This window comes from Staurois parvus, unplaced genomic scaffold (assembly GCF_062004578.1).
Source record: "Staurois parvus isolate SC_StPar_1 unplaced genomic scaffold, SC_StPar_1.0 ptg000165l, whole genome shotgun sequence".
NCBI classification, from domain to species: Eukaryota; Metazoa; Chordata; class Amphibia; order Anura; family Ranidae; genus Staurois; species Staurois parvus.
In genome coordinates, this window is record NW_028317961.1 from 15,545,907 (window position 1) to 15,558,104 (window position 12,198).

The 12,198-nt window shown below is 40.2% G+C and overlaps 1 protein-coding gene across 2 annotated transcripts in view; it reads right to left on the reverse strand.

The window, feature by feature from the left end:
- Positions 1 to 6,119: 6,119 nt before the first annotated feature.
- TXLNB (taxilin beta) overlaps positions 6,120 to 12,198 on the reverse strand; it is a 150,038-nt gene continuing 143,959 nt past the window's right edge. For both annotated transcript variants that reach the window (XM_089676265.1, XM_089676266.1), the window contains one exon: positions 6,120 to 10,841. In XM_089676265.1, coding sequence (XP_089532391.1) covers positions 10,377 to 10,841 — 465 coding nt within the window. In that variant the 3' untranslated portion in view covers positions 6,120 to 10,376. The remainder of the gene's footprint in view (positions 10,842 to 12,198) is intronic.

Below are 12,198 nucleotides of genomic sequence, written 5' to 3' on the forward strand. Positions count from 1 at the left end.
CCCATCTATGGCCTGCAGTAGGTTGAGTTCATTTATTTAAATAATCTGACTAACCTAGATACTGTATATATTATGAAACATCCCAATTTGGGTACCTAAACGTTGGTTCAAAACTATTGATGCCCTGTGTCCTGAACTGATGTTGAATTGTGGTCAAGCAAGAATCAGGCTCAACATTCTGCAACATCATCTTGATGAGGGAGGCTTGTCAGTCCCTGATATGTGGTTTTATTACATAGCAGCCCAGCTACAGCATTTAATGGGGCTAATTAATGATAAATAGAAGGACCCTATGCACAGTCTTAAGCAACAAACTAACGGAACTGAATCTCCGGCCTCCTCCTTGGAAGCTAGCACTAGTACAAAGAATATGGAGCTCAATGAAAAATTATACTATAGTACATTGGATATATAAAATACATCCCCTTATAGGGAAATACCAGTTAGGAAGAAAGGTAGAAATCTTCATGCTTGGAACATATGGACATTGGAAGACCATAGGGATTACGCATGCTTGTCATTTCTTAGCATGTAGCAAATCTAAAATCTTTTCAATAATTGCAGGAAGATTTCCTTATTTCTCAAATATGATTTAATTAATATTTACAATTTAGACATGCAGGACAGGCTCTGCAAAAATGTGGTCCATTGAATTTTCATAAAGTTTAACTACTTGCCCTCCTGAGGATTTACCCCCCTTCCTGACCAGGCCTCTTTTTGCTACTCGGCGCTGCACTAATTCAGCTGATAATTGCGTGGTCATGCAATGCTGCACCCAAACGAAATTTACGTCCTTTTTTCACACAAATAGAGCTTTCTTTCGGTGATATTTGATCACCTGTGCGCTTTTTATTGTTCATGCTATAAACAAAAAAAGACCGAAAATTTGAAGAAGTAATGACTGGCCAGGACCCGGTGATTGACACCCGCTGCCGCGATCAGCGGGATGGGTAGGGCGGGCACGCGCCTCGCGCGCGCCCCCTACCTGTTTTGCAGAGTGACGTTTAAAAACGGCGTTCTGCGCAACGGTGCCGCCCTGCCTCAGTAAAAACACTGTGGCTGGTCGGCAACCAGTTAATTCCAGGAAATTTTTTTTTTAGTTAAATTGGTCCAGCATAGTTACATTTGAACATTTTGCATTCATTCAGACAATGCAATATGTTTTTTGAATGGCACCCAATGCTGAGTGAGTGACAGGATGCAAAAGACAGCAAGGATCATTGTAGTAGATGCAGCTACTACAATGACTATTTTCTTTCAAAGGGATCAGCCAGGTAAAGAATATGCATACTCACACTGGTCCAAAATGACTATGCAAAAAACTTGGAATTCAGCTTTTTGAGCTATACTGAATTCTACAGCAACAACTGGAGTTATCCTAGTTTACGTAACTCATAGGCGTCTACCACTCTTACCTCCTATCTTAAATGGGAACAATATGTGGGTTAACTAATTTCCTAAACAATGGAATACAGTACTATTCTTCAAAATAAGTTGAAGTGATGAAATGCTGAACAGATTATATTTGACACTGCTATCAGTGGTGGAAGCAAAGTAACCATGTTTGAACCCATACTTATATAAATAAATAATAATGTGCAACCATGTAACCCCTTCACGCTGACCGTATAAATATGTGGCCACACTGGACTAGGCTTTTTTCCATGGGTCGCTAATTTGAGTATCTGTCTTTGTACTGGGAGCGTACTGCACAGCACCCCCATGTTTTCTCTTGCTGAATGGAGGAGAGAGATACATTGTGTCTCTCTCTGTCCATTCAAACAGAAAAAAAGTGTGTGTAAAAAAAAACAATACTGTAATAATTAAAGATAAATCAATACCAAACATAACAAAGATAAAAATGTGATCTAGGTCAGTGCCAGGGTTAGTGCTTGTGTCAAGGTCAGAGTAAAAGGTCAAGGTCAAAGGCCAGGGTCATTTTTTTTGGTCAGAATTGTTTTAATTTTTAAATTAGCATCAGTGTCAGTGTATTTTAAGCAGGATTTAAAAAAAAAAAGCAAAATGCACACTATTGTTCCTGGACTGTACTATGGGTATGGTTCATAGAAGTGGTATTGCTGCAATCTTCAGGAGCAGGAAAATTTATTTTGAGTTGTTCTTTGGTGGCAGGCTATGGTGGTAGCAATAAATATATAGGTACATTTTACTATTATGGGCCAGTTTTCCTTTGATAATAAATAAAAATCAGGCGATATCCATTACCATTCACCACCAAATGAAGGCAAAATTTTTCTCGAAAAAAAAAAACCAAGGTATAATCCGCCTGCATGCACAAAGTAGTTGTGATAATATCTACGGTTTTATAAACACATGTCAAAGTTGCAAAATTGTGCTTAGACATTTAGATTTGTTTTACCCTTAGACTTGAAGGGGTTAAAAGAAAACTAAAATGTATTGTGCACTAGTACACATTGTGAGCAGGGTTGCCAACTATCTGTATTTTTACAAACAGTTTGTAAAAAAAAGTCTGTTTTCTCCAATCATTTAAGTCTGTTAACTGTCTGTAAAAATATCAATTGAACACTGTTGACTCAGTACAGCAAGAAGACAACTGAAGGTGGCCATACCAGTGGTTATATTGGAATTTTTCCAACTGAAATTCATAAAGAATTGCCATTCATTAGAAAACCAATCACAAAATAGTGCAACACCATCCATAGTTCTTGTATGACAGCCACCTGTACACTCAATGCTTCTCAATGATACTGATGGGGCTTTTAGAGAGACATTATCAGAGCTTAAAAGGTTCATAGAATGGTCAGAGTGCCTTCAACGGTATTGACATTTGTGTCCACCTGTGATAGATCTGTTGTCCCAAAAACATGTTCTTATCCTGCACTTTGGAATGTTGAGAGCACAGTGTTCATGTGACCCCCATGCACTGCAGAAAAAGCCTGAGAGTGCAGGCAACCATCAGGAAGGAAATAATCAGAGCTGTCATTGCCTGAAAGTGTGAGCTGTCATCATCAGTCTTGATTTGCTACTTAATAAGTCACTGGCATGCAGGTCTGGTTGTGATTTGGTAGGGTAGTAGGACAATGATGATGGAAACTAGCATGCTTTGAATCAACAGTGGCAGCTTCCATGTATCTGTTGACTGGTTTCCTGTACAGATTTGTCCATCTTTTAACTAAAACTATTTGGTGTTTGGAAAAGATGATATGCAGTGCTTGTACACAGTCTGATAATCTGAGGCATCTATGGTATCAAAGATATTGAAATTGAATATGCTTTTTCATGATTGCATGGTAAACATATACTCTAAGTCTAGTCTTTAGTCTCGTTATAGTTTAAAATGAGCTGGAAACAGCTGACAGCTTGAAAGAGTAAACCGATAATTGCATTTTACAGAGCTGTTCATTACATACCAGATTTATTTCCCATACTATTTTGTGGTGACAGAGTATTCATTGTAAATTCCCAGCACTTTCTTCCAGTATGTCCTACCTGCCATGTATTGCGGTGGGTTCTTCAAGCTTTCAACCTTTCTCTGCTCTCTGCATTAAGCAGTGCTTAAGTCTTTGTTAACACTGGCAATAACCAAAATCAATACTTTGATAACAAACTTTTTACCTAATAGCTTTTGTTTCAGATTTTTTTAACTGCTGATGTATTTGATTTGAAGCATTGTAAAACCCTTTTATATTTTCATTTTTAGTGATGTGTTAAAAAAAAAATCCATTAAACACCAATAATCCCCAATCATTGTGCATCAGTAAGCACCCCCCCATACAAACACACAGAGTGCCAGTGCCCCCTCTCTCCCTCCAAAGAGTATTAGTGACCCCTCCTCCACAAAGCATTAGTTTCCCCTCTCCCTCCAAACAGTCCTCCTCTTTCCCCTCTTAGAGCATCTTTACCCTTCCCTCTTCCCATTGAGCACCAGTGTTCCCTCTTTCTCCCCACTGGGCCATTTATTCCTGCTGTTGACCACTGACACAGAGCATGTTCCTTAAGGTTATATTCAAAATCTAGCACAATTTCACCTCTCACATTTTAGCTGCATGTTTTCTCCTTTCCAGCTTGTCTGTCTATCACAACGTCTGGTGTTTGGAGGTATGATATCTATGGGTTATCTGCGGGCCGTTACCTTAGGGCGACTATACACTTTCTTTCTTGTTTTTTGCTTAAAGTTCCTCCTACCCCTTTTTTTATACTATCCCTGTGACAGACCCAGCTGGGACAGGTTCTCTTGCCAACTGACTATGAGCCCTGGCATTTGAGGGGGCTCTATTCTTTGGGAGGCATGTGCCTGGGGAACCTTTTGGAATAGTTTTACTTTGGATTCAAGTTCATGGCTCCCCAAAACACACAGACTCTGAGAACTGGAGGAGCAGGATACAGATTTGGGGTCACTGTGTCCAAATCAGCATTGACTGCTTCAACCCCCCCCCCCCCCCCAGAGAATAATATAATCAGCTCAAAACAACCTGATTCTGAGGTCTCTTGCTGTAATCTGTTTATTAAGGTGTTATGTGTTTACCTAGGTGTATTTGTTCCATTGTTAATTGAGCTAATTGAATCACCTAATGTTTCTGTCTGGTAGCTAGTCCTCCTTAAGGTTCCTACATGATAGGATTAGTCTTGTGTCAACTTGATCTTCTTATCTAATCAGTGTGGAATGTTTATCCCAATGTGTAGTATTTGGTTTTATTGTTCATGTGGGGACTGCCCCTATTTCTGCAGTGTATAAAAACCTGTGTTTCTGTTCAATAAACAGTTCCAGATGCGCCTAAGCTAGTGTCGTGTAGTCCCTGGATGCAATGCCCAGTTATAATACCTTGGTCCTGTGTCCCAATGGCGAGGAAGCAGTTCTCAAAATCACCCAATCGGGGTGACAAGCGGTCCGTCACAATCCCCACCCCTTTAATTCCATTTACATGTCAGCCAGGATTCCCACAGTTAAATGGGCTAGGTAGGGAACAGGACTTCAGAGCAATGCCTTCCTGCAAATAATACTTTCACAGTCTTCCACGGGCCCAGCTCCTGCTGAGGCCCAGAATGTAACAACAGCAGTTTTTAGCAGTTATCCCCAGGTGCTCAGCCCAACTCCTGCTGAGGCACAGACCAAAATTCTTTGTCACACTAGCAATCTTCCAGGGGAACTGGAACCCTCCCTGGAGACGAAAGAACACTTTGGAAAGGCCTCCCAAACATTTAGCAACTCCTCAGACACTTGCTAGGCACTTCCTTCCGGGGATTGGCTGGGGAAAGATAAATATTTATACTGGTCATTTGACTCTATTTGCCCTATATTCTGAAAACATCTTTCAGAAGCAGATGAGAGAAATCAAACACCCAGCTATAAACCCTGACCAGACAAAAGCAGTTGTTGCACCAATGATTACAGTGAAGCCAAAAACTAAATTTAGTCTAGCAACCTAACTAGAGGAGGATGCTACATCTATAGTATGTTGTTTATGCTATGCAAATATTGATCATTTTATTTGGCAATAGCAGTGTCTGTCAAATTTAAAATTGTCAGTAATAAATCAGTAAATTTTTCCATTTGATGCCAGTAAAAAAAAGGTGTGGGAAGTTGGCAAACCTGATTGTAATTATTGCGACATTTACCAAAATTAAATTTATGATGTGAACCATTATTACAGGAGTGCTGTTCCATTTTTATTGAAGATGTTCATATGCATGTTTTTAGATTATCCCTTTAGTGGCAATCTGCAAATCACAGTCGTGGTCAGCAGCCTTGCCGAACAACTTATGAAATAAAATCAATTAACCACATTAAGAGTCTCTTGTTTTCAGTGTGAGCGGACTGATAGTCTTGGGATAGAGAAACAAAATGCATTCAAAGAACTGCATTGCTCAGAGCAGGGGTGGCCAACCTGCGGCTCTCCAGCTGCTGCAGGACTACAAGTTCCATCAAGCCTCTGCAAGTCAGTAACTTCCCATCTTTGCAATGCCTCATGGGAAATGTAGTTCCACAACAGCTGGAGAGCCACAGGTTAGCCACCCCTGGCTCAGAGCATGTCCTACATGTATAATCAATGAATAAGTGGCTGTCTCTAAGTACATATAGATTAACAAACTGTAGGAACAAACTATTACATATAAAAAAAGAAAGAAAATCAGCCCAAAAATGTAAGACATGTTTTTATTTTTTTAATTATGTTTAATTTGTTAGTTTTTTGCATGAGAGAAAAAAAGTTTCTGAATGGTTTTGTTTACAATGACTATATCATAGCCCAGTGGTAGGCAACAAGGTAAAAGAACAATGATGCTTTTAAAAATGTTATGCAAAAATTTCTACCTTCAGCTGTTAACCTTTTTAGTAATTGCAAATGATGAAGGGGAAGAAACACCCCCAAAGAACTAATGGCAAAACTTTTTTTTTGCATTTTGGATAGAGTAAGAAAAGGTTATAACCCTTGTCAGTTTTCTTTATCCCTTCAATTCCTGTCCCATAGGAATCATATGGTATCACCAAGCTCACCAGAGCTAGTGTTCCCATTGGAAGATTTCCCCTCTATTACTGTTCTGGTGTCAAACCAAAATTTGGGATTTTATTTTGCTTTCACTTTCAATGATAACGGTAAACAGGACAAATAAAGAGGGTGCATCTCACTAATGGGGGCATAGACAACAATAAAAACCTCACAAGAGTTGTAATCCCTCTCCACTACAAGTTTTGCCTTTAGTTATACTTTTAAGAGAAGCAGTCATGGACATGTATAAGAATTTAAATCTCCACTCTTAATTGTTATACTAGTGCAGGCTTACGTCTCAGGGATTTCTTGTCTTGATTTTGAATAATTAATTTGTATTCCCTTCACTGCCTGTGATGTCATTACATCCTTTCTTCTGTTGTCAGGCTGCTTCTGACACTTATTTGCCTAATTTACACCATATCCCCAAAAGTATGTAGGCACCCTTCCAAATGATTAAGTTCAGTAACAACACCCATTGTTAGCAGGTGCATCAAACAAAGCACATAACTATGACATCTCCTACACAGAGACATGATCCCAACCCTATTAGTGCCTTCTCACACGGGCTTTACAATTAGGTCTGCCTTTCAGTTTTTCACCTGGACCTGATCAGAAATTTCACTCAGGTCTGTGGGTAGGTGTATGTAAATGGACTTCTGATCTTCCCACCTCCTAGTCCATTGAGGTCCAGAATAAGAAATAAAAAGGACTGCAATCAGAGTTAGCCTGATGTAAATGGACACACATTTGTTTACATCCAGCAGCCATAGATCCAACAGTGGTCCTTCACAGTTCGCTGTCAAAATGTGGACAAAAAAACTCAAAAGGGCTTGGACATCACAAAAGTGACTCCATCCTGTGCTGCTCTGATTCAGCAGATCTGCTTATGATCCCCTTCTAAATGGAGTGGTGTGCACTTGTCTAAAAAGACCCTTTAACATCCTTGAGATGAATTGAAGCACAGATTAGGAGCCAGGTCTTCTCAAACAACATCAGTACCCACAGGCCTGTGGATAAGGGGGTACCACCAGTCCTCCTGTACAAGGCCCAGGCCAGCAGAGGGGTCCAGGCAGCTGGGTGAATCGGATGTAAGCAGAGAGGGTAATTGGCACTGTGGGGAGCAATTACTGGAACTGATCCCCTGTAAGGCTTTCAGTTGCTGCAGAAAGGGCCGTACAGGGGATCAGTTCCAGTAATCTTCCCCCCCCCCACCACTGCACCCATAACCCTCCCTGTGCACCATAATATTCCCCCTGCTGCCCAGGCCCCACTGTGTGTCACAATCCCCACAGTGCTGCAGGCTTTCCTCCTCTCCTTTCCACCAGCAGCTGCAAGCACATAATAGGATCATTTAGGATGTGAGGTAAGGGTCCGGTAAATAAGTCACATTTACTAGCCCTTTTTCTTTATTGAATGTACGCAGTGAGCGATCAGTACTGTTCCCTCACTGTGTTCATTCATAACTGAAGCATAGTAAACTGTGTTTTTTTTTTTGGGGGGGGGGGCTATCAGGTTGACTGTATGGGGCCCCGTGGTTTGTAACAGTAGCAGTACCCGGCCATTCAAATAGACAAAGAGACACAAACCCCAAAATTTTGTCAAATGCTTTTCCAGAAAAATACAGGCTGCTATAGTTGCAAAATACACTATATTGCCAAAAGTACACCCCTCCAAAGCATTGGATTCAGGTGTTCCAATAACCTCCATGGCCACAGGTGTATAAAATGAAGCACCTAGGCATGCAGACTGTTTCTACAAACATTTGTGAAAGAATGGGCTGCTCTCAGGATCTCAGTGAATTCAAGTGTGGTACCATAATAAGTTGTCACCTGTGCAATCAGTCCATCTGTGAAATTTCCTTGCTAATAAATATTCCACAGTCAACTGTTAGTGGTATTATAACAAAGTGGAAGCAACTGGGAACAACAGCAACTCGGCCATGCAAAATGACAGAGCGGGGTCAGCGCATGCTGAAGCGCACAACTGTCTGCAGAGTCAATAGTTAAAGACCTCCAAACTTCATGTAGCGTTCAGACTTGCACAACAACAGCACTACAGTGCATAGAGAGCTTCATGGAAAAGGTTTCAAGGGCCGAGCAGCTGCATCCATATCTTACATCACCAAGTGCAATGCAAAGTGTTGGATGCAGTGGTGTAAAGCATGCCACCACTGAACTCTAAAGTAGTGGAGGTGTGTTCTCTGGAGTGATGAATCATGCTTCTCTGGTGATCCGATGGACATGCCTGGTTTTGGCAGTTGTCAGGAGAAAGGTACTTGCCTGACCGCAGTGTGCCAAGTGTAAAGGTTGGTGGAGGGGGGACTGTGATGTGGGGTTGAAGAGAACTCTTAGCATACCAAGACATTTTGGACGATTTCATGCTCCCAACTTTTTGGGAATAGTTTGGGGATGGCACCTTCCTGTTCCAACATGACTGCGCACCAGTGCGCAAAGCAACGTCCATAAATACATGAATGAGCGCGTTTGGGGTAGAGGAACTTGACTGGCCTGCACCTCAACCTGATAGAACACCTTTGGGATGAATTAGAATGGAGACTGGGATCCAGGCCTTTTCATCTGACATCAGTGCCTGACCTCATAAATGCGCTTCTGGAAGAATGGTCAAACATTCCCATAGACACACTCCTAAACCTTGTGGACAGCCTTCCCAGAAGAGTTGAAGCTCTTATAGCTGCAAAGGGTGGGCCAACTCCATATTGAACCCTATGGACAGTGGGATGGCATTAAAGTTCATGTGTGTGTAAAGGCAGGTGTCCCAATACTTTTGGCAATATAGTGTATATTAATGCTCAGAGAATGCGGTGTCCACCAAGTTCATGTAGATGTGTTAGTCAGGTGTTCACAAACGTTTGCCCATATATTTCATCTTATGTGACTTTTTTTCTTTTAAACCCACCCTCTCTGAATAGGGGGAAGGTATAGAAAGCATTGTACTTTTCTGGAAAACCCTGCATAACTTGAATGAAAGATGTTCTTTACAGTTTTTTTAATATGTGTTTTTAATTCTTTTTGGTACTCTGGTTAAAAAGCAGCACAATCCATTATTTTTCTTCAAAGGATTAACCAAAAAATATATGGGGAATGCACAGGCTTGTGACAAGCAATCCCCTAGGGGTAGGGTGAGGTTTCCCTGTTTTTGTTTGAACTGCTCTCTACAATAGAATTATAGGCTAATTAGAAAAAGTATCAGCCTAACCAGCTCTTTAAAACCCAGCCCTCTGCATAGATTATTCTTCATTTTGATGCATCAATCAAGGTTTAAATACCTGGTTATCCTACCTGTGACCAGGTCTTCTTCAAATAAGGTAACATTGATTCCCCTGCAGTGAAATAGCTGCAGTGATGTTGTCCTGTTCAGGCACTGCATATTTGTGCACATTTAGTAGGAGAGCAATCACCATTATCACTGCTGAAACCTCCCCTTTTCACTGCTAGTCAGTACTGCCAACATCTAGCTCCCCACACAGGCATTGTGACTAATAGCATAGCCCTGTCCACATCTTCTGGGGAGAAGAGTAAGCATAGTTGTGTAAGTAGCTCAGTGGGGCATCTTGTATCTGACAGAAGTGAAGCAGGCTTCCCCATACAGGAGAAGGATATTAAGCAAACAGTGTTTGCCTAAAGATGGAATTCAAAGATAGGTCATAATTGAATTTATTAATTGTTTAGGGGGCTATTTAAACTTCTGAAATTCTTTGGCCTAATGGTGATCCAAGCCCTTCTTGGCCATTCCTTTTCAAATTTTCTGAGGATACATAAATCCACAGATATTAATGTAATCTAATTTACATCTCTTGTTTTAAAAGAAAGTTGCTAAAATAAATACATTGTGTACCTGCAAAGTTTGTGTTGTGAAAATGACCCTTTATATCTCTGCTACTGTTAAAATCTAGTCTACATCTTCCATGTCATTATACTCTGAAGCTTGTTGTGATTCAGCCTTTGATGGATTCTGTATTGTCACGTCTGGACAGGCTGCACCTTCTAATGGCTCTGCAGGCTGCTCAACTGTGGTAGCCAATTTGCTGACATCTGATTGTAGACATTGAAGACTGCTTTCTTCTGCTGTCTCCTCTAAACAGTGGGTCACCATAAAAGCGGTTTCCAGATCTTTGATGATTTTTTCATCTATTCCAGAAGGCTCGATGGTAGAACTTTCATCTTGTGCTGCAGTGTTAAGGTCTGCACCATCAGCTACATCCTCATCTTCCTCCACCTCATCATTATCGTGTGTCTTGGCTTCTTTAATTCTCCTATATAGTTCAATTCTTTCTTCCTGCAGTGCTCTGCAAAGCTTTTCCAGCCTCTCAATTTTTACCACAAAGCAGTCATATTCTTTAGCCTTCAGAGCTTTCTGTAGTAAAAAAAATAGACAAATAATACAACTTATCTATTTGAAAAAAAAACCCTGCTTGCCAAAATCTCTGCTATGCACTCATAAAGGGATGATTATAGTACATATAATAAGCTAGACAGGGTTTTCTTACATTGTACAGCATACCTGACTAGTCTAGGAAAAAGTAAAAATACATGAAACATGTCAATGTGAACAAAGCATTTCCACCACCTTTTAATAGCTAAACAAAGAATTTTCAATAGTGTGTAGAAAATTTATTTCCAAAAGACCCCTTCTTTTGGTAGGGAGACAATATAAGACGCTTGAAATGAAACTCCAGTTTTGCTGAGAGGGAAAAATATTTTTTGCAGGTGAACTTTTCAAAGCACATTTATTGTAGATTTAAAGGGCATCTAATTTGTAGTGTTGTGCAAAAGTTTTCAGCATATGTAAAAAAATGGTATAAAGTGTGAACGCTTTCAGAAATATTGCAATGAATAGTTTTTCAGTGTATCAATTAACATCCTACAAAGTGCATCAACAAAAAAAAAATCCTACAACAAATCAATTTTTGGTATTTCCATCCTTTGCCTTTAAAATACCATAAGTTCTTTGGGACACACTTGCAAACAGTATTTTAAGGAACGTGGCATGTAGGCAGTTCAAATGGTCTAGGAGAACTAACCACAGTAGTTTTGTGGATTGAGGCTGTCTCATTAGCATCTGTCTCTTTGTGTAATCCCAGACAGATGTAAAGTGGAACTGCACTGCATCTGACCACCACAAACCAAAAATGCTATTTAATTAATTGTTAATATTCAAAGCAAACTCACCCATCCATCTATGTCTCCATGCTTTATTTTGCTGAGAAAACACTTTAAAAAAACCTTAGCATTTTTGGAAGTGGCCATCTTGAGTAAGGGCAAATGATTCATGTAGCATTTACTTCATGGAATCCATACGCCCTTAGCTCAGGCATTGGCTGAGCTGAGAACCCTCCCTCCTCTCCTGAAGACTGCCGGGATGTATGACATAATTTGCCTAGGCATGGAAACCCCAAAGTAACTGAAGAAATGTATCAAAAAAGTTTAAAACAAGTAAATATGATATACATTCCTATCCATTTATTCATATAAATGGAAGGATTAAAAATAGTCCATGTTGATTGAAAAAGTGAAGTTCTGCTTTAAACATTTTGAGAGCAGGGCTCTCTGGGGGCTATACTATCTCTTCTATGATTTGTTCTTATTTTCACTAAAGACTTCTTTATGACAATTGTTGTATGTTTGTCCTGCTGTAATGATCAATAAATTTGGGACCAATCAGATGTCTCCCTGAATAATGGATAAGTATCTGCTTGAACATTTCAGCATTA